The sequence below is a fragment of the Manis javanica genome, chromosome 1, assembly GCF_040802235.1.
Source record: "Manis javanica isolate MJ-LG chromosome 1, MJ_LKY, whole genome shotgun sequence".
NCBI classification, from domain to species: domain Eukaryota; kingdom Metazoa; phylum Chordata; class Mammalia; order Pholidota; family Manidae; genus Manis; species Manis javanica.
Window position 1 is genome coordinate 93,952,586 of NC_133156.1, and position 23,738 is coordinate 93,976,323.

Below are 23,738 nucleotides of genomic sequence, written 5' to 3' on the forward strand. Positions count from 1 at the left end.
TCATATCCTGTAAAGTAAGGGTACCACTAACCTCCTAGTCTGTAACTCTTTCCTCTCCTCCTTGGAGTCAGTTGCCAAGTTTCTATGGATTAGATTTCCAGAATGTCTTAGTTCTGTACATTATTTTTTTATTCCCACGATCACCATTCTGGTCTAAGACTTCAGTCTTTTTGAGGCTGTCACTTTGACACAGATTTCCCTGTAGTGTGGCTCCCGTCATAGCACTCTTCTGCTCTACAACTTCCACTGGTTTTCATGGGTCCCACGGGAGCCCACATTCCTCAGCCAAAGGAATTGTACTTTTTTTAAATCTCCATTTTAGAGTAAAAAAAAGCCAACATTGTACTTTTCCAGGCTTATTTCCCAATATTCTCCATGTCTTTCCCTATATTTACTGAACAGTTACAAATGGCAGGTGTTATGCTATGTGCTTTACATTCATTATTCAGTCCTCAAAAAATTTACATGATGGCTACTACTAATATCCCCATTTTAGAGGTGGGGTAACTGAGGATGAGATGATCTATAACTTAACCTAAGGTCATTTGGTTTATAAATGGCAGAGGCAGGATTCAAACCAAGGCAGTCTGGCTCCAGAATTTGTTCTTAACAACCCTATAGTACTTCCTACTCTTTGCTCCACTATACTCCAACTAAATTAATGCCTTTCTTCATGTTATTCCCTCTACCAGAGATATGAATATATTTTTTGATTGCCCAAAAGCATTTTAAGTGTTACTTCGCCCATGAAACCATTTATTGAATTCACTTATCATGTTCTACTTGTTACAATTATTTTTGTTTTTCTTTGGCTCTAGTTTTATAGTTTAGGCAGTGCCTACACACACACATAACAGTTTTTGAATTTTATGTCAATACTACTACCTTTGTGCAAATCACAATTAAAAACAAAATGAGAAAACACCAAGTCATAATATAAGAGATGCAGCACCCCAAATGTTCACTTTTTGCAACTTAAAAAACACACTCCTTACCTTTTCCCCAAGACTGTGAATGTCCAGGGGTATCAAATTCTGGTATGACCCGAATCCCTCGTAATCGGGCATATTCAATCACTGTATTGACATCATTTGGTGTGTAAACATGAGACAAAGAATAGCTCCCCTGTAAAAGACACATTTATAAAAATTAAAATGTACAAGGTGGATTTATTCCTGGGAATTGTTAACAGTTGTTGACACTTTGATATCTGATAGCTGATTTTCACAGTATCAGTGTATTAAATAACCCCACTAGATGTTAGATGACTCATTTAAATTATCTGTTTATTGGATCTTACCAATAAGCTCTTGGCACACTTGGTGTTATTTTCAGATTTACTGACAGAACTCTCTACCAGTGCCTCTTGTTTCAGGAAGGTCTACCATCATGCTGTTTCAACCTTATGTAACCACACAATGGAACACAAATAAAATGTTTGACTCCAAAGTGAAACTTCTGACTACACTGCCCTTGTCAGTTTTAGAATCAAAATCCACATAATTACAAAGCTTAGCTGTTGTCTTACAAAGTCACTTTAATTACGATCAGCTTTAAAATTTCCCCTGAAGACGTTCTGATAAGTAACCTGATTTTTTTAATTGCCCTCACTTCCTTTAGAGATCACCTGAAAAATTAGAATTCAATATTAGTTGTAACTAAAGGTGGGTCCATTAAAGGTAATACTACAGCACATTTTTCAAGATATAAATATATAAATATTACACATAAATTACATGTAAGTAATGTATCTAAATATAAGTATATATAATATATACACATATATAAATATCAATGTTCAACTTTTAAAAAGTAATGTTGCCCATCCCCACCATCAAGTTTATACCTAATCAAGATTACATCTAACTCTCCACTTATAGTAAAATATAGGGGAACATGTTAAATACAGAAGAATATGTTAATTGCTACTAATGCAATCAGCAAACTGTGGGAACTATAGGACAAATTACTTAGTTTCTTCAATAAAAATAGCAGCAAATTACAAGGGAAAAAAGATGGGCAGGGTGGGTACCTGTAGATGGAAAGAAAATAGACATTAATTAACTATAACATCTGGACCTTATCTGAACCCCAATGCAAATAATTTTTTTTATGATAAAGACACTTGTGGAAACATGAATAATGATTTGCTACTTGATCTTTTTAGCTGTGATAATATGTGTTCTTTGTCTTTTTAAACAAACTTTTTTTACAAATGAGGTAAGAGGGCTAGGATTTCAAAATAATGGTGGGAGGGATTGTAAGTGATACAAGATTGGCCATGAATAGAAGCTAGGTGATGTGGACATGGAAGTCATCAAATTATTCTATGTCTGTGTATGTTTGCAGTCTTCCACAGTAAAAAGTAAAACAAAAGTTAACAAAATCAGGAACGCTGCTGCTAGTATTTCAGCTTATACTGCGCTGTAACATTGGAGAAAGCTTTGGAACTGTGGCCAGAGGACAAAATTTAGAGTCGTGGGTCTGTGCCATCCTAACTGCAACTTTGGATGAGGCATACAGCTTCTCTGGGTGTAGGTTACTGTCTGGGTTTTAGAGGGATTAAACTAGATGATGTTGAGGCTTGCTCCCAGCTCCACTGGTCAATAACACAATCAGTTTGAACAATTCTCTCAAACATTATTTTTTAAAAGGAGCTCTCATCTCTAAAATGACCTTCTTCATGAAGTTTTTCAGAGAGAAAAAGTCATTTGCACGATTCAAAACAATTTAAAACAAACATAGTGTCAGACTACATGATATATATAATTGCTTAACCTTATATTAACCATGAATGCTTCAGGTCTTCTACATTCATTAAATTTTAAAAATTTTATTTGTATAACCCCTAGAGATTTTTACATTTACAGTAACATAGCAATTATAAATATAACAAGTTTTATGGCTCTAAATTGCTAAGCCACAGCCTATTAAATTTTTTTAAACCTTTAAACTTTACGCTTGTAACACACTTTAATTCTATCTATAAGAAGACGTTTAAGCTACGAACTTTTAATTAAACTATAGAAAACATTTTTATAGATAGCCTACAATAACATGAATTACTCACTTGATTGCTTAGCCCAGGAAAAATGATGCTCTGATAAGGAAAGGACTGGTCATCAACTATGTGCCAGTGAAGAACATTAAACTTATTAAAAGCCATGGCATCCTGAAAGCAAACATGTTAAAAAAATTACATATACAATCTAATTTACATAGATTTGGAATTGTTTCCAATGTGTCTATTTTGTTTTAAAATTCTTTTTCAACAAAGAATGTGGAAGAAGTATAATTTATCTTTTATACTTTACAGGAGACATTGCTTTTCAAAAACCCTATACAGAACTCATATTCTAAACAGTGATTTATAACTTATAAATTCCAAATATTTAGGGTCAGCCAAGAATGGAAAATTACTGGTTGCTATTGCTATTGTTTGGATATGGAGCAGAGGGAAAATGGGACATTCTTTTAAGTACCAGAGCTTATAATTCCCACAATTCTGAGATTTGAGTGCCAAACCTTAGAAAGAAATTTAGAATATACTCAATATAATTTCAGTAAAAATTCTTAGAAATTTTTGGGCTAACTGATACTGATTTCATGTATACTCTGTAGGCATAAACAATATTTATATAAAATATAAACAGACTATTTGAAAAAGATAATAAAGGGGGGAGATGTGTCCTACAGATAATCAAAACTTAAAACCTTTCTCCATTGTCAGCAAGGAGTTTACATAAAAGGTAATAGTGCAGATAAGTAAACACAGTTTTTAGAGGACAATGGCATGATTTTTTACCATCAGAGAAGAAAGTTCTTCATGGTTTTTGATTAAGACAAGGGGTTGGCAAACTTTTTACATAAAGGGTCAGACAATAAAATTTTGGTTTTGTGAGCCATGGTTTCTGTCACCACTAATTCTGCAGTTGTGGAGCGAGACAGTATATAAACAAACGGACAAGGCTGTATTTCTGCAAAACCTCAAAAATAGGTGACAATCTGTATTTGGTCCCTGGGCTGTAGTTTGCCAACCCCTACTATACACAGATGTAGAAACAGGTAAAGATGTATGTATGTGTGTTCATATAAATGTATATGTACATATATATATATATACATGTATTTTCTAGGTGAGAGGGCCTGGAAGCACTGAGTACACCTACAGCCCAGATTTTGGTTTCAAAATAACATTCACTAAAAGGGCTCCTTGGAGAAAAATGACTCCAGGACTGCAAAAGAGAAAAATTAAGCCTGGAATATCATTTACTAAAAAGTATGAAAGTACTCAAAGACTGACAGTAATCCCTTAGTATATACTGATAACAATAATAAATACTTAAAGACGCTCTATGTTACAGTTAAATGCCAACTAATATAGATGGAATAATGAAATTAGAAAAATTACCACTTGGCAACCATCTTTATAACTGATTTAGGCAAGAACGAGCTATCAATGCTAAGACTAGTAGGTAAATGCTGAACGAATTTTACATAATCTCAAAATATTGCTCCACAAGATACTTACTTATTAATAAATACAAAATGATTTTTAACTAAATTTACAGTGCAGATGACATCTGGCAGCTGACATCTTGGCCAAGTTATAAGAGTTACATTACTAGTAAGGGAATAAATAAATAAGGCATCATGCCACCTGATAAACACAGAGAAGAACACAGTATCACTACCTCATTCCTGCCAAAAATGCATTAACCTGAACCTACTAATCTTGTCGAAAACAGACATGCTGCAGTTTATTCTACAAAGTAACTGGCCTCTTCAAAATGCCATGGTCTTAAAAGACCAGGAAAGATAAATGGTTCCAAATTGAAGGTGACTAAAGAGACACGACAAATAAATGCAACACCTGATCCTGGATTGGATACTGACTTATAAAGGACATGGAATAGCTGATGAAATCTGAAGGTGGTCTGTGGATTAGATGGTAGCAATAAGTCAATTTCCTGATTTTTGATGGCTAGTTACTGAGGTATTTTTAGTTTTTCTAGTTAAGGAAATCTAAACAAGACATATTAAGGGGTATTGGGAATCACAATTTACATATGGTTTAGGAAAAAAATGTTTAAATAGGGAGGAGGAGGCAAATATGATACAATTTTAAAGTTGGGATGTGTGGGTGTTCTTTGCATTTTTCTTACAATTTTTCTAACTTTAAAAATACTTCAAAGAAAAATAAACTTCTGAAATTATAGATATTAAAACTATCTGTACTGGCTTAAGGTTAACTGGTATAATAGACAGACTGAAGAGTTCAGAAACTGACCCGTGTTTGGGAATTTAGTATTCACTATTCATGATATTGGAAGCAATGGTGAAATTAAAGATTGTTCAAAAATGATATTGGGACTCTAGGCTAACCATTAAGAAGAAAAATTAAATATCTATCAACTGTATTTTAACAAAGTTTTAAAATAAAAAAATAAAATATCTGTCATCTACAATACTCTAAATTCTAACCACATCAAGAATTTACTATGTAAATATGGAATAGTAAAAGAAAATTTGAGAAGTTATTTTTAAATTCAAACCCTTGTTTTGGAGGCATTTCTTAGCATATTCACCAAGGCCAAAACCGATAAAGGATCAGATTGAAAGATACTATTTCATTAAAAATTAAAACTTCTACAGGCAAAAGATACTATAAACATTATGAAAACAAATTTAGAAAACATCACAGTGCATGATGTATAAATATATAAGCATATAAAACCTGTCTGACATGTCTATAAACAAATACAACACTAAAGAGCTCTTAAACCAAGGAAGGAATCCACATTCTAGAAGACAAAATGGACATTGAAAATAAACTTGGAGTTTGCAATATAAAAATACAAATAGCTAATACATAAGAGGCTTATTTTATTCACTAAAAGCCAAAGAAGTGCAGATTAAAACAGAGATACACTTTATCACCAGATTAGCAAATATAGCAAAGGTGGGACCCACTGTTGGCCAAGCATACAACGGCATGGCCTCTCTAGAAGGTAATCTGACAGTATGTACCAAAGGTTACAATGTACAAAAGAAAAAAATATATTTTTAAAACCCAGATTCTCACTTTTAAGACTTTTATCCTGAGGACAATCCTGACAAGTGGCAAAATATAAGAACACTTAACTCTATAATAGTGTTTGTGATAGTAATAAATTAACCTAGATGTCCATCAACAGGAGACTGGCTAAATACTAATCATGGTACAGAAAATGGAATATCCACCTGTTTAAAAAGATGATACAGACCTTATATATTCTTTCATAGAAAGGTATCTATAAAATTTTTTTGAAATAGCTAAAGTGCAAGAAATGTAATCCTTTAAAAATTTTTTAAGAAGTCATGTTCTATGGGTTCATATATTTATTTTTTAAGTCTAAAAAAGATAAATAGCACATAGAAATTAAATCAACCGTTGGTAAATGAAATTATGGGATAACTATTTTTTGCATGTCTATATTCATATTTTTTACACTAGGCATTTATTTCTTTGATATTAATGACAACAATGTATTTTGGGAAAAAAATTCATGATACTATTGTAAATGTAAAAATGATTTTTTATAACATAGTGTGTTTATAAATGATCAAGTGAAGGTGAAGAAAAATTTAAGAGGAAAACCTCCCAGCCCTGTGAATTGGTGGTAGTGGTAGGGATCAAGGAACTAAGAAGTCCATAGGAGAAAACAGTCATAATCAGCCTTCCCAACTCCCAGCACCTGAGGTTCCATATTCCTTTGGAGCATTTTCCTAGGTATAAAGCAGCATCTAAACTCCTTCCTATGCCCCTTTAAAGAATAGGTCGTAAAACTAAAGGACACTAACTAGACACAGGGTGACCATATATTCCTAACCTAAAGTTTAGACCCATGATTTGACAAACGGAAGTATACATAGAGGGTTAATGGGTGGTAAAACTGTTTTTCTCTTCATCCTGGCTAAATTGTTGGGCACTCCCCCGCCCATCCCAAGGAAAATGAGGGTGGTTTCCTAGGGAGCCTCTGCTTCTCAGCTGAGAGAACTTATTTCCCAGGGAGAGAGGGAAGAAAGCACAATGCTTAATGCTTAGCACATGCAAAACAAATCTCCCTGTTCCAACCTGTACAACAGTGTAAGTAACCAATGTAACACATAAAAGAACGTAACACATAAAAGAACTCATTTTTAGAATAAAGTAAGATAATTACCTACCAGAGTTTTAAGAATAGTCTTAACTGATAGAAAGTGTCTGGCTGTGTCAATTAAAATTCCTCTATGAGAAAACCTTGGAGAATCAGCAATGTTGGATTCATTGATGGTGAACTGTAAGACAAAATAAAATATTGATTATTTTTGGGATTTTCTCTTGACCTGAGCTCAGTGAAGACTACATCTATGCAAATATTGGATAAAAGATTAATTTAGAACCAAAAAAAGTATGAAATTTACATTTATTATCTAATATAAATATTTGGGGAGAAGAAACCTTCAGAAAGTAGTAAACAGCTAAAAACTTTACATTTTTCTTGTAGTATGTCTATCCAACAAGTTTTCAGTAACATATAGTAATCATACTTACGGTTCCATAAAGATCTTGGTAAATTAGTTGGCTAAAAGTCTCTAAACCTAGGGAAAGTAAAATTTATAATTTATTGCATTAATTCATCAAATAACAAATTGAGTAAATAAAAGTTATATTATGCAAACATAGACCCATAACCAGATAAGGTGCATAATGAGATAGAATTATACCTATACCCTCTAACATTTCTAAAATAAAAAGATCCCTGTTACCATCTAATAAAAATGTAATTTCATTGTACCCTTATCCTGGGTTTTGTCTTAATGATAAACACACACACCAAAAAGGTTTAATAAAATACGAGTTCCTTAATATATTTATAGATTATAATATTTTTGTGATAAATTTTTATAAAATATTATATTTACTTCAGAAGGTACTAAATTAACAGAGAAAAAAGGCTAAAAAACCACCATGAAATTAAATAAAGGTGCAACTTAAAACTTAGTATTTTATTCATAGCAGCAAAGATCTGAACATTTTTTTTTTAATTTTGGTATCATTAATCTACAATTACATGAAGGACATTATGTTTACTAGGCTCCCCCCCTCACCAAGTCCCCCCCACATCCCCATTCACAGTCACTGTCCGTCAACATAGTAAGATGCTGTAAAATCACTACTTGTCTTCTCTGTGTTGCACAGCCCTCCCCATGCCCCCCCCAACACTATACATGCTAATCGTAATGCCCCCTTTCTTTTCTTCCTGCCCTTATCCCTCCCTTCCCACCTGTCCTCCCCAGTCCCTTTCCCTTTGGTAACTGTTAGTCCATTCTTGGGTTCTGTGCTTCTGTTGCTGTTTTGTTCCTTCAGTTTTCTTTTGTTCTTATACTCCACATTATATGAGTGAAATCATTTGGTACTTGTCTTTCTCCGCCTGGCTTATTTCACTGAGCATAATACCCTCTAGCTCCATCCATGTTGTTGTGAATAGTAGGATGTTTTTTTCTTATGGCTGAGTAATATTCCATTTTGTATATGTACCATATCTTCTTTATCCATTCACCTAGTGATGGACATTTAGGTTGCTTCCATATCTTGGCTATTGTAAATAGTGCAGTGATAAACATAGGGGTGCATCTGTCTTTTTCAAACTGTAGTGCTGCATTCTAAGGGTAACTTCCTAGAAGTGGAATTCCTGGGTCAAATGGTATTTCTATTTTGAGTTTTTTGAGGAACCTCCATACTGCTTTCCACAATGGTTGAACTAATTTACATTCCCACCAGCAGTGTAGGAGGGTTCCCCTTTCTCCACAACCTCACCAACATTTGTTGTTGCTTGTTTTTTGGGTGGCAATCCTTACTGCTGTGAGGTGGTATCTCATTGTGGTTTTAATTTGCATTTCTCTGATGACAAGCGATGTGGAGCATCTTTTCATGTGTCTGTTGGCCATCTGAATTTCTTCTTTACAGAACTGTCTGTTCAGCTCCTCTCCCCATTTTTTAATTGGATTATTTGCTTTCTGTTTGTTGAGGTGTGTGAGCTCTTTATATATTTTGGATGTCAACCCTTTATTGGATCTGTCATTTTCGAATATATTTTCCCATACTGTAGGATACCTTTTTGTTCTATTGGTGGTATCCTTTGCTGTACAGAAGCTTTTCAGCTTGATATAGTCCCATTTGTTCATTTTTGCATTTGTTTCCCTTGCCCGGGGAGATATGTTCAAGAAGAGGTCACTCATGTTTATGTCTAAGAGATTTTTGCCTATGTTTTTTTTCTAAGAGTTTTATGGTTTCATGACTTACATTCAAGTCTTTGATCCATTTCGAATTTACTTTTGTGTATGGGGTTAGACAGTGATCCAGTTTCATTCTTACATGTAGCTGTCCAGTTTTGCCAGCACCATCTGTTGAAGAGACTGTCATTTCCCCATTGTATGTCCATGGCCCCTTTATCGAATATTAGTTGACCATATATGTTTGGGTTAATGTTTGGAGTCTCTATTCTGTTCCATTGGTCTGTCGCTCTGTTCTTGTGCCAGTACCAAATTGTCTTGATTACTGTGGCTTTGTAGTAGAGCTTGAAGTTGGGGAGTGAGATCCCCCCACTTTTATTCTTCCTTCTCAGGATTGCTTTAGTTATTCAGGGTCTTTGGTGTTTCCATATGAATTTTTGAACTATTTGTAGGGATTGCATCGAATCTGTATATTGCTTTGGGCAGGATGGCCATTTTGACGATAGTAATTCTTCCTAGCCAGGAGCATGGGATGAATTTCCATTTGTTAGTGTCATCTTTAATTTCTCTTAAGAGTGTCTTATAGTTTTCAGGGTATAGGTCTTTCCCTTCCTTGGTTAGGTTTATTCCTAGGTATTTTATTCTTTCTGATGCTGTTGTGAATGGAATTATCTTCCTGATTTCTCTTTCTATTAGTTTATTGTTAGTGTATAGGAAAGCCACACATTTCTGTGTGTTAATTTTGTATCCTGCAACTTTGCTGAGTTCCGATATTAGCTCTAGTAGTTTTGGTGGAGTCTTTAGGGTTTTTTATGTACAATATCATGTCATCTGCAAATAGTGACAGTTTAACTTCTTCTTTACCAATCTGGATTCCTTGTATTTCTTTGTTTTGTCTAATTGCCGTGGCTAGGACCTCCAGTAGTACTATGTTGAATAACAGTGGGGATAGTGGGCATCCATGTCTTGTTCCCTATCTCAGAGGAAAAGCTTTCAGCTTCTCGCTGTTTCAGTATGATGTTGGCTGTGGGTTTATCATATATGGCCTTTATTATGTTGAGGTAATTGCCCTCTATACCCATTTTGTTGAGAGTTTTTATCATGAATGGATGCTGAATTTTATCGAATGCTTTTTCAGCATCTATGGAGATGATCATGTGGTTTTTGTCTTTCTTTTTGTTGATGTGGTGGATGATGTTGATGGATTTTGGAATGTTGTACCATCCTTGCATCCCTAGGATGAATCCCACTTGGTCATGGTGTATGATCCTTTTGATGTATTTTTGAATTCGGTTTGCTCATATTTTGTTGAGTATTTTTACATCTACATTCATTAGGGATATTGGTCTGTAGTTTTCTTTTTTGGTGGGGTCTTTGCCTGGTTTTGGTATTAGGGTGATGTTGGCTTCATAGAATGAGTTTGGGAATATTCCCTCCTCTTCTATTTTTTGGAAAACTTTAAGGAGAATGGGTATTATGTCTCCTCTGTATGTCTGATAAAATTCTGATGTAAATCCATCTGGCCCGGGGGTTTTGTTGTTTGGTAGTTTTTTGATTACCGCTTCAATTTCATTGCTGGTAATTGGTCTGTTTTGATTTTCTGTTTCTTTCTGGGTCAGTCTTGGTAGGTTGTATTTTTCTAGGAAGTTGTCCATTTCTCCTAGGTTTTCCAGCTTGTTAGCATATAGGTTTTCATAGTATCCTCTAATAATTCTTTGTATTTCTGTGGGGTCCATTGTGATTTTTCCTTTCTCATTTCTGATTCTGTTGATTTGTGTTGACTCTCTTTTCCTCTTAATAAGTCTGGCTAGAGGCTTATCTATTTTGTTTATTTTCTCAAAGAACCAGCTCTTGGTTTCATTGATTTTTGCTATTGTTTTATTCTTCTCAATTTTATTTCTTTCTTCTCTGATCTTTATGTCCCTCCTTCTGCTGACCTTAGGCCTCTTTTGTTCTTCTTTTTCCAATTTCAATAATTGTGATATTAGACCATTCATTTTGGATTGTTCTTCCTTCTTTATATATGCCTGGATTGCTATACACTTTCCTCTTAAGACTGCTTTTGCTGTATCCCACAGTAGTTGGGGCTTTGTGTTGTTGTTTTTGTTTGTTTCCATATATTGCTGGATCTCCATTTTGATTTGGTCATTGATCCATTGATTATTGAGGAGCGTGTTGTTAAGCCTCCATGTGTTTGTGAGCCTTTTTGCTTTCTTTGTACAGTTTATTTCTAGTTTTAGGCCTTTGTGGTCTGAAAAGTTGGTTGGTAGGATTTCAATCTTTTGGAATTTACTGAGGCTCTTTTTGTGGCCTAGTATGTAGTCTATTCTGGAGAATGTTCCATGTGCACTTGAGAAGAATGTGTATCCTATTGCTTTTGGATGTAGAGTTCTGTAGATGTCTTTTAGGTCCATCTGTTCTAGTGTGTTGTTCAGTGCCTCTGTGTGCTTACTTATTTTCTGTCTGGTGGATCTGTCCTTTGGAGTGAGTGGTGTGTTGAAGTCTCCCAGAATGAATGCATTGCAGTCTATTTCCTCCTTTAATTCTGTTAGTATTTGTTTCACATATGTCGGTGCTCCTGTATTGGGCGCATATATATTTATAATGGTTATATCCTCTTGTTGGACTGAGCCCTTTATCATTATGTAATGTCCTTCTTTATCTTTTGTTACTTTCTTTATTTTGAAGTCTATTTTGTCTGATACTAGTATTCCAACACCTGCTTTTTTCTCTCTGTTGTTTGCATGAAATATCTTTTTCCATCCCTTGACTTTAAGTCTGTGCATATCTTTGGGTTTGAGGTGAGTCTCTTGTCAGCAGCATATGGATGGGTCTTGCTTTTTTTATCCATTCTATTACTCTGTGTCTTTTGATTGGTGCATTCAGTCCATTTACATTTAGGGTGATTATTGAAAGGTATGTACTTATTGCCATTGCAGGCTTTAAGTTTGTGGTTACCAAAGGTTCAAGGTTAGCTTCTTTACTATCTTACTGTCTAACTGAACTCGCTTATTGAGCTAATATAAACATGGTCTGATGATTCTTTATTTCTCTCCCTTCTTATTCGTCCTCCTCCCTTCTTCATATGTTGGGTGTTTTGTTCTGTACTCTTATTAGGAGTGCTCCCATCTAGAGCAATCCCTGTAAGATGCCCTGTAGAGGTGGTTTGTGGGAGGCAAATTCCCTCAACTTTTGCTTGTCTGGGAATTGTTTAATCCCTCCTTCATATTTAAATCATAATCGTGCTGGATACAGTATTCTTGGATCGAGGCCCTTCTGTTTCATTGCCTTAAGTATATCATGCCATTCTCCTCTGGCCTGTAGGGTTTCTTTTGAGAAGTCTGATGATAGCCTGATGGGTTTTCCTTTGTAGGTGACCTTTTTTTTCTCTCTCTGGCTGCCTTTAATACTTTATCCTTGTCTTTGATCTTTGCCATTTTAATTATTATGTGTCTTGGTGTTGCCCTCCTTGGATCCCTTGTCATGGGGGTTCTTTGTACCTCTGTGGTCTGAGAGGCCATTTCCTTCCCTAGTTTGGGGAAGTTTTCAGCAATTATTTCTTCAAAGACACTTTCTATCCCTTTTTCTCTCTCTTCTTCTTCTGGTACCCCTATAATGCAGACATTGTTCCGTTTCGATTGGTCACACAGTTCTCTTAAAATTCTTTCATTCCTGGAGATCCTTTTGTCTCTCTCTACATCAGCTTCTCTGCGTTCCTGTTCACTGTTTTCTAGTCCATTAATGGTCTTTTGCATCTCATCCATTCTGTTTTGAAGTCCTTCCAGAGCTTGTTTTATTTCTGTATTCTCCCTCCTTAGTTCTTGCATATTTCTCTGCAAGTCCATCCACATGGTTATGACTTTTGTTTTGAATTCTTTTTCAGGAAGACTGGTTAAATCTATCTCCCCAGGTTCCTTCTCAGGGGAAGATGTAGAAGATGTCGAAGCTGTCTGGGTTAGTCTTGTCTGGATCAAATTTTTTTGCCTTTTCATGTTGATAGGTGCAGTGGTGAGCTATTGGCTTTCTGTCAGCTGGGAGAGCTAAGGGTTTCCACTTGCTCCTGGTCTCTTTACTGGGACAACTGCAACCCCTAGTGGCTTGTGTTGGGCAATTGCGTGTAGACTGGGTCTCTCTATCTTGCCCGGCCGGTATGGAGGAAGCTCCCTTGCTGTGGGCGTGGCCGGCCTCAGGCTGCTGCTCTGCTATGGCCGGGCCCCAGAGGGGTAATGGATGGGGGGCTGTTTCGCTGTTTACCTCCGTGAGGGGTCTCAGAGCTGTTGCCCAGGGGGTTAGTGCACCTGGAGTTCCCTGGAATTTCCAGCTGCTGGACTGTGACCCAGGATGCTTCCGTCCAGCCTTGGCATCCCTGTCCCTTTAAGACTTCCAAAAAGCACTTACTTTTCTTTGTCACAGGGGCGCCGGCTTCGGGACCCACTCACAGGTCTTGCTGTCCTGTTTCCCTAGTTTCCGGCACTCCACGCATGCACTGTCTGCACTCTGGTGTGGATGGCTAGGGCTAGGTGTTTAGCAGTCCTGGGCTCCCTCTCCCTCCCCGCTCCAACTCTCTCCTCCTGCCGGGAGCTGGGGTGAGGGGTGCTCAGGTTCTGCCGGGCCGGGGCTTGTATCTTACCCCTTTCACCAGGTGCTGGGTTCTCGCAGGTGTGGATGTGGTCTGACTGTTGTCCTGTGTCTTCTGGTCTCTCTTTTAGGATTAGTTGTATTTGTTGTATTTTCAAAAATATGTATGTTTTTGCAAGGAGATTCCCACTGTCCTACTCACGCCGCCATCTTGGCTCCACCCCTCGATCTGAACATTTTTTACCCAAATGGATTGTTTCCCTAATAAACTATATTACATGCCAATTCCTACTTTACCAAAATCTGTGATTTTTGCTGACAACTATATAGCCAGGGAAAGTTTTAATTTAAGAACAGTTCGAAGTCAGAAATGAAAGATGAGGCATTATAACTGATACAGAAATACAAAGTAACATAAGAGACTACTATGAACAATTACATGCAAACAAATTTGACAATGTAGAAAAAGTGGATACATGCCTAGGAGCATACATCCTACCAAGACTGAATCTTGAGGTATAGAAAACCTAAACAGATCAATTACTAGAAGGAAATTGAATCATTAATCAAAAATCTCCAAAAAACAAAATCCTAGGACCAGACACTACAATAGTTAATTGTACCACACATTTAAAAAATTAATGCCAATCACACTCAAACTCTTCCAAAAAACTGAAAAGGAGGGAATGCTTACAAATTCATTTTACAAGGCCAGCATTTTCCTGACACCAAAACCAGACAAAGACACCCCACAGGAAAAGAAAGACCAATATTCTGATGAACAGACAGGCAAAGATCCTCAGCAAAAAATTAACAAACTGAATTTAATAATACATTTAAAGGACCATACATGATCATACATGATTAAATGGAATTAACTCCAGGGATGCAAGTCCATCTGCAAATCAATGTTATCTACCACATTAACAAAATGAAGGATAAAAACCATACGATCACCTCAATAGTTACAGAAAAACCATTAGACAAAATTCGACCCATTTAAGGTAAAAACTCTTAACAAAGTGGGTTTAGAGGGAATACATCTCAAAAAAATAGGGGCCATTTATAACAAGCGCACAGCTAACATCATACTCAGTGGTAAAAAGCTGAAAACTTTTAATCTAAGATCAAGAATAAGACAAGATACTCCCACTATGTTTATTCAACAGTATTAGAATTCAGAGCCACAGAAATTAGAAAAGGCATCCAAATCAGAAAGGAGGAAGTAAAAATGTCATTATTTGCAGATTACATGATATTATGTAAAGAAAACCCTAACACTCCACCAAAAAACTGTTAGAACTAATTGACTGATTCAGTAAAGTTGCAGTATACAAAATCAATATAAAGGAAAAAAATGTTGCATTTCTACATATTAGTAATGAACTATCAGAAAAAATTAAGAAAACAACCCCATTTATAATTGTTTATCAAAAAGTAAAATACCTAGGAATATTTTAACCAAGTGGGTGATGGACCTCTACTCTGAAAATTATATGACACTGATGAAAGAAATTGAAGAAGACACAAATAAATGGCAAGATATTCCATGCTCATGGATAGGAAGAATATTGTTTAAGTGTCCTACTACCCATAGCAATCTACAGATTCAGTACAATCCTTATAAAACTTTTAATGGTATTTTTCACAGAAGCAGAACAAACCAACCAAATTTGTATGGAACAGATTGGTGGTTCCCAGAGGTGTAAGGTGTAAGGTGGACAAAAGGGGTGAAGGGGGTCAAAAGGCACAAACTTCCCATTATAAAATAAGTAAGTCATGGGGATATAATGTACACAATGGGGACTGTAGTTAATAATACTGGATTGCATGTTTCAAAGTTGCCAAGAGCAAATCTTAAAAGTTCTCATCATAAAAAAATTTTTAACTATGTATGGTAATGGATGTTAACTAGACTTGTGATCATTTAGCAATGTATACATCTATCATTATGCTGTACACCTGAAACTAAGTAATTTTGTATCAATTATAACTCAATTTTTAAAAAGTTAGGAAATAGGAAAGAAAAAAATAGTTCAAAATTATTTTGCTAAAGCCCCCAATGCCCCCAAATATAGGCCCATACTGGGGAGAATAACTGGAATTTTCTGTGAAGTGGCAATACACCCAATTATCATTTAGAGCATGTTACTTTGAAAGTCCTGTGGTAAACAGAAAATAAGCACTTCTTGGATGAAAACCGACTCACTGAATGTTCTCAGAAGTTCTTTATTGTGATATAAATCAGGGCAAACATCAGTAAGGCCCTGTTTTCCTAGCAGATCCCAGACAAGACGGGAAGATCAGATTAATAAAAGCTTAAAACCACATGACACAGATGATAAACGATCTAGATGACAATGATTGCAGTTATATTTATAGTAAAAACTTAGATATTTTCATGTTCTATTTAAATATTATAATCATACCTTTATTAGTATGACTATGAAACAGAGTAACAATGATTATTTTATTTTAGATAACATTCAACCTGAGTTAAATCCAAAGCCTTTTTTTATTTTTAATTACTTAACTTTGGTTTATTAGCTCACATTAAAGAAAATTATTCTCCTTTTTAAATACCCTACTATTTGGAAGTCAGTGTAGTATCTTATGTACTTAAAAGAGGCAAAAAAATCTCTGAACAACAAACGTAAATGTCCCCAGTAACCAAACTTTGAAGTTCAAACTCTGAAATTCATAAAAGATGTTAAGTCCCTCTCTGCCCACTGCCTCCAACCCCTCTGGAGTATATTTATCTTAAACACTCCTGTAAACTTGGCTATGTTTCTAAATGCATAGGAATTTAAAAGCAGGGAAGGGCTCTCTCCCTTTCTCTACCACTGTGGCTTGTGCAGTGGACTCTGTTCCTCTCTGTGTCTTCTCACAAGACTTTCAGGACTAATTAATTCCTAGCCAAGAAACAAAAGCGAATCATTCCATTCCCCAGTGAATCAGATGAAAACTGGCAATAAAATCAGGTGCAACTCCAATGAGACCCTGGAGAAAAACCCAGCCCATTCTGTGAGGAACTGCATGGGAGAGGGCACACACATTTTGTTCTGTCATGGTCACTAGACGTTACCATAGCAAGCTCAAAATACCATTATCTGACCAGTTTTATTGGGAAAATAATGTTTCTTCTCTTTGTTTCTAGGCTTCTGCACTAGTAGACTGGTTCGGTAATAAGTATGTGAGACCTGTTTGAAAATGAATTTCTTAAATAGGGGAAGGGAGATGCTTGCTACTGAAGGCAGCAAGAAATGGTGTGAAAACTGAAACAAAATCCCCTAATCAGAGCAGGTTGGGTCATTTATAACTATAAACATTACAGTTCCAAGAGCATCAATGAATTACTTACATATCTGGGTATTATATTAATATAATACAAATATAATTAATGTCTTATGTATAAATGTAATAACCCTCAAGCATTTTGGGAAAGGGCAAATGATCTTTCTCCTGTGCTTTAAGGGGTGTATGTTTAACAGCAGTCATTTTGGGAATATGGAACAAACTATTCCATGAAGCGACCAAGGAAGCAAAATTTTACTCAGTGTGATTTCCCAAAGCACCAACTGGAAATATTTCTTTACTGGAAAATAACATGAAACTGCATAGAACTTACCTCGTAATGCCCCCCAAACTCTGTTGGCCTTGAGGAAAGCCACTGGTCCTTTCACATATAAAAAATCTGTGTTGGGGGAAAAACATGTTTCTGTTTGTTAATCCCTCAATGACACATGGTTAACTTCCCTAAACATGTAGTTGATATTTCTGGACCACTCTTTTCTCTTGAGCTCCAGACCTGTTTCTCCAACTGCCTCCTATGCAAACATCTTCCCATTGATCTGTTAAGTTCCTTCACCACCACATGCCCCAAACTGAACTCTGCCCTCTTTCCCCAGCTCATCTCCTGTGCTCCTCATTTCTGTTGAGACATGGCACAGCATCCAACCAGTTGAGTTGCTCAAGTCAGGAACCTGGGTGTCATCTCCATGACTCATTTTCCCCTCCAGGAGAGTTATTCTCTCCAACTGCACCTCAACAGAGTAGAGGCCTAGTTAAGCTACAATTTTAAATCAAAAGTGTCAAATTCCTCACTGCCCGAAATTCCTTGTTCAGGTTTCAAGTATCACTCAAATCTTCACTCCCTAATATCTCTACTCTTTCTCTTCTACTTCTGTGCTTCTCTACTTGCCCTGCATCACCTTCTCCCCAACATCACCCTAAATCTGCTTTAAGACCCACTACCTAACTCACTTTATCTAAATTCAGCTTTGTCTCAATCAATAAAATGTTTACATCCTTCTAGATCAGGGCACCAGTTGGCTGCTTGTGGCAAAGTGGGGCTAATCTCTCAATCTTGGAAATCACTTTCCCTAGGATTGCTGCAGTCATTTTAGTCTGTTAGAGGGCTTTGGGGTGGAATCAGCCACGATGAAGCACAGCACCAGATGGTACAGAGAAAGCTGATGGGTGTGACAGATGCAGACTTTGCCGCAGTGAAGATACTCAAGGGCTGCAGGTTAATGATTTAATATCGTGTCTGGGCTGCACCACTACCACCCAGACTCAGGCCACAGTCGGCTGCAGGTGGGAAAAAGAGCTCGATCAACAGCCAATCATGTGACCCTTTCAGGTGACAGTCTTCTGACAAGATAGCCTTTCCTGTCAGAAGGCCACAGTGATGAGGTAGCGAAATGCAAGGTTAAGAAAGGTATTGCGATTATGAGTACAGTCTACCATGTTTCCTCTCCATCTGTGTCAAATTCTTAGCTACCTAGAGCTCACTATTCCATTGGTCACCGTCTAAAAAACGTTTTTTGCCACATTTTAGTTTTTATGCCAGTTATTTTCCAGTAGCTGAGGACTGGCTGTTATTAAAATGGATTCTGATTCAACTCAGTGGAAAACCCACAAATATAAAGCAGTTAGAAGGGATTTTGTTTTCTAAATATATGGATACATAAGCTATAGAATTTCAATTTTTATTTCAAATTATTAGTGTTAATAGTGACTATCTCCCTGACATGGGATGGGAGTGGCATCTTTGATTTTCAGTTATCCCCTTCTGTACTTTTTGTACCACAAATACTTTGGTTTTCAATGGTGTACATACAAAAGCAATATATCCTTCTTTAAAAATAATAAAATATTATAGATGAGGCTAAAATCCCCTTTGAGATGCCCACTCAACTCCCTCTACTTTCCTTGGAGGGAACACTTACCAGACCTTTTCCTAGGCATTTAGACATACATACATGCAGCAAGAAAATACAGGATTGCGTTATGTGTGTGTTCTTGCATGTGTATTGATATATAAAAGGTATCCTACTATACAAGTTCCTTTGTCCAGTTCAGCAGTTTATCTTGGCAAGCTTTCCATGTCAGTTCTTTGTAACTCTGCTTCTTTACTCTTAACTGCTGTATAGTATTTTTCAGTGTGGACTGGCAAGATATATTTAGTCATCCTTCTATGGATAAAAATTTAAATTTAATTTGTTTACAGTTCTTCACTATGATAGGCAAACTGCATCAAACATCCTTGATATATGCAATTAAATCACAGTAGAAACCAGTGTACTTCTGACTCGAGGAGTATACATATTTTTATTTTTAATAAATAATGCTGTAACATGTCACTTCCTCCAACACTTTTTCACACTCTGGAACAACAGTTGATATCTTGTTACTCCCATTTGTGAATGTTCTTTTATCATCATCATCAACTAGTTAAAAATTTAAAACAAGTTTATCCTTCAACCAGAAAATTTCAAATTGGGACAATCTATTTGTCCCAAGAAGTCTCCCTTTTCTGAGTACAGTGGGTTTGCAAAGCTGAATGGAAGAAGATAACAAGTAGCTTTGACTATAATACATTCACATTACACAGGTACTCACAGGACTCATCTGAAGTGATACTGGGGAAGGTGTCACACTCCGAATCCAGGATGACTGAGACAAGAAGTTGCTGCAACTCCATTTCAGTAGAAAACACAGCAGGGTGATTAAGATTCTTGTAGTAACCAAAAATATAGTCATAATATCTGTGTGAGAAATAAATTCAAATAAATTTTTTAAGCATTTTAAATACCATGTGTGGTAGAGGACATTGTAACTGAGTCTAGAAATCCATGCTACCCAATATTGATGAGTCCAACTAGTAGAGGCTCACCCCAAGCTGCACATCAGAATCACCTGGGGAGCATTTTGAAAATACCCATGTCCAGACCTTCAGAATCAGAATCTGTGAGAGGGATCCAGGCATGGGCATTTAAAAAGCCCTGGACACACATTTCCAAGAAACTCATCTGAGGTCTTGTTAGGAACCAGCAATCAAACTAATAATGGTAATCTCATCACTCTTGGGTGGATAAGCCAAATTCCGACCAGTGGTGGGAACACGGAGTCAGGGAGGGTGGTGGCAGGAGTTCCCTCTCCTAAGTGAACCACAAGAACCTTTCTTCCTCTGTCACTATTTTTGGTTACTACAAGAGTCATGGATCATGTGAAGGCACACTAAAGCTAGCAGAGCAGAAATGGAAGGAATTCAGATTCCCTAATGATACTGTTGAGCCACTCCGTTAACTAGCCTGATATCCTCTCCTGATAAGTGAGGTAATAGGTTTTCTTATTGCTTAAGCCATACTGAGTCAGCATTCCTGTCACCTTCCAACCAAAATATCTTAGCTAATATACACATAAAGCCTGAAAAAGAAGGTCACCAACCCACAGATTTTTCACCAGAGCCTTGCAAATTTATGTTCTGCTGGTATCCAAATATCAGAGAAAGAGGATATCAAAGATTTAAAGGTGCTAAATGATAAGAGATCAGATGGGCTTCGAAGCAATTATTTAAATAGTATCTTTTGGGTTTTGATAAACCAGAAGGCTGCATATGTTATTTATGTGTAAGAATGTCTTGTGTGTTTCCAGAGAAGTAAGGAGAGGTAGGAAAGTTCTGAAGTTTGGAAGTGGATGGAAGTTCACCAGTGAGAGAACGGAATGGATGACAGTGCTGAGGGCTTTTTTTTTTTATAGGAAAACCTCAACAGATTCAAAGGAAAATTAAGATCACTGAACTGTATACTTAAAAATGATAAAGATGGTAGGTTTTATCTTATGTGTATTTTACCACAACCAAAAATTTAAAAAATTTTTTTTTAAGAAAATTAAAAGCTGCCAGCAAATTTGAGATCCGAGTTAGGGGGTGACTTGTTCCAAATAAAGAAAATCTTGGCCCTGGATATTAAAACTCTAACAGAAAACTCAAAGGGTTCGGAGGCACTGGTGTCCAAGGTATTTGGGTTAATTTAGCCTTTCAGTAACTGAGGGAGTAAAGCTATTCATTCATTTTAAAAAATGAGTTACTAGTATGTGGACTTCATTACAGAAGTTCTGACAAAGCAGCCAGACACCAAACAGACTGAACTTTCTGCCTGCAAAATGCAGGCAGGGTTTGTGATATAAGTGGGGTACTTCAACAACAGGAGCCCTGGGGTTCTGAATGATCTAGGGGCCGGGCTGTGTTCCTGACCACCAGAGCTTTCAGGACATCGCCATCAGCTCTAAATCCTTCTGGTGTCATTATTCTTTTACTCTGAAAGAGATGCTATCCCTCCTGAGTTCCGGGATTCCTTAGCTGATGATTTCAAGTCTTAGCCATAGGGCTAATGTCTTATAACCTGCTTCCTATTAATGCAGGGTATAATTAATAGCTGCTTCACACCCAGGGCATGAATTAGGCAAACTCTTCCGATAATTGTGCACCATGTTGAAATGCCAAGCCTTCATTTTAAACCATCTCACGGCTGATTCAAGTCCTAGTTATCCAACCATTGTTAACTTATGTCATCCATGCTTTCTTGCCATACTCATACCATTTCAGAATATTACCAATTCCTTGTTTTACTAGCAGTATGGTATATAAGGAAAATCCAGTTTTACAAACTGAATCCCAAAGCAAACATGGTAAGTCTTTTTGTTGTTAGGTTTCTTAGCCTTATCTTTCTTTAAATGACCTTTAGTACTTTTCCTACTCAGTATCCCAAAGCAACCAACCACATTGGTTTTACCCAACTCTAACCATTCTGACTAGGTAGCAGATCCAATTCCAAAGGCTTAGCATATGCACCTGGGACAAGGGTCACACTATCCATTTAGTTGTGGAAAACTGAAAGGGAGAACGATCCATCTACGCCATCAAAACCTAGGGCCTTCTCAGCCTGAGCCTCTGCTCTGGGCCTGTCTTGGGGGTGGTTCTGCATTTTCCACCAGCTGCCTGTTCTGGGGACAGAGACAAAAGCCTCAGGAAGAGGTGGCACAACCAGCGCCAAATTACAATCTTGCAGGACTGTACACACCTCCAAGCGTCCTGCCTGCACAGGTGGCACTGCGAGGGGGCTGCAGGTGGCATGTTGAAAGCTCCCCATGCACTCTGCCTTGGACATGCTGTGGGCTGCCTCCCAAGACACATTCACCCTGTCTGTGGCCAAGGGTTACTAAACAGGAAGCTGAGAGGAGGACACTCAGCTGCCCAGTGCTGGGAAAACAAAAGGAAAACCAGATACTGAGGCGCACTGACCCTATCAAAGTTACTGTACTTTGAAGAAAACATCCATCATTTACATGAAAGAGATTTGGGAGGGAGGATTTAGGCAGTGCTTCAACCTAAGGACTTCCTGCCATCTCAACTGTTACCAGATTGGGGATGGAGGTGAGACGGCCTATAAATGACAACCAGCTTTGAGGAATCCCTGGTCTCCAAGCTTTAAGCATTCGTCTTACTTCTAGTACTCTATTCAACTGAGAAGCTGCCACTCCCTTCCCACCCAATTCTCCCCACCGACAGAAACATGGCCACAGATTCTGAGCAACCCACTCCTTCCGCTCAGTACCCCGCACGCACACCGGGGACCCCGAGCCCCCGGGAAGTCTCCCGGGAGGCAGGAGTGGCGGGGAAGAGCTTGCGTTTCGGTCTGAGTTGGTTGGAGCAGGCTCTGCTCTCTTCCGGGCCTGTGGCTTTGGTGGGGTCACCGGCTGCACTTTTTCTCATCTGTGCAATGGGGTCGAGAGCGCCGACGCGGCTGGGTGGCTGCGCGGGTGAGGCACAGCGTCCCAGGCAGGGCCGCCCCTCCTGGCCCGGGAGCGCTGGGTCCCTGCGCGCCCGGCCGCCCGTCGGGAGTGCTCACCGCCGAAACGCTTCCTGTAGAGGGGTGCAGGAGGCGCCGGCCTTGGAAGAGGGGTCGTGCGTGATGGAGAAACTCTGCGGAGAGAGGTGCAGCACGTTCGGGGACATCTGCACGGAGAGCGGCATAGGCCACAGGGCCGGGCCCGGCGTGGCGGAAGCGTGCAGCGCTAGCGCCGCGAACAGCGCCAGCAGCCTGTGCAGCCCCTGCAGCCCCTGCAGCCGCAGCCTGCAGAGATCCATGGCTGCTCGACTGCTCTCTGGCAGGGTCGCCCGGGGCCGCCCGACTATAGCGTCGGCACTGACTCCCCGCCCCGAGCAAAGGCGGAGGAAGCGCCGCGCGCGTGGGTCGCCGAGCGGCGAGCGCGCCCCGCCCCGACTACGCCTACCCGCCGGCTGCCGCCCGGGCAGCTGCTTCCGGCGGCCCCCTAACGAGGCCAAAGCCGGAAGGGTGCGCGCCGGGCCCGAGCAGACGCCCTTCCACCCTCAGCGCGGAGCGGGCGAGAGGATTAGAGCCGGGCGGAGGGCTGGGGCGCCGGCGGCGCGGCGTGTCCGGGCTCCTGCGGGCGGCTCTCGGGCTTCCCCCGGGCCGCGGGCCGCAGCGACGGTGGGGAACGGGCGCCTGCGGACTCCCCGGGTCCCCGCCCCCAACGCCAGAGGACCGGGGCGGCGAGCCGTCTATTTGCTCCAAAGTCTAGGCTTTTCTATAACG

The 23,738-nt window shown here is 38.5% G+C and overlaps 1 protein-coding gene across 3 annotated transcripts in view; it reads right to left on the bottom strand.

Annotated features, from left to right (window-relative positions):
- Nucleotides 1-23,500, bottom strand: part of HEXB (hexosaminidase subunit beta) — a 29,807-nt gene extending 6,307 nt beyond the window's left edge. Inside the window, exons 1-7 of one of the 3 annotated variants that reach the window (XM_017647764.3) lie at nt 23,031-23,500; nt 19,741-19,886; nt 17,465-17,530; nt 7,577-7,623; nt 7,210-7,320; nt 3,071-3,172; nt 996-1,125 (exon numbers count right to left, since the gene is read on the bottom strand). In XM_017647764.3, coding sequence (XP_017503253.2) covers nt 996-1,125; nt 3,071-3,172; nt 7,210-7,320; nt 7,577-7,623; nt 17,465-17,530; nt 19,741-19,886; nt 23,031-23,269 — 841 coding nt within the window. In that variant the 5' untranslated portion in view covers nt 23,270-23,500. Of the gene's footprint in view, nt 1-995; nt 1,126-3,070; nt 3,173-7,209; nt 7,321-7,576; nt 7,625-8,260; nt 8,269-17,464; nt 17,531-19,740; nt 19,887-23,030 lie in introns of those variants that run through there. The other 2 variants (XM_073235058.1, XM_073235061.1) reach the window with 2 other exon arrangements.
- Between the last annotated feature and the right edge of the window lie 238 nt (nt 23,501-23,738).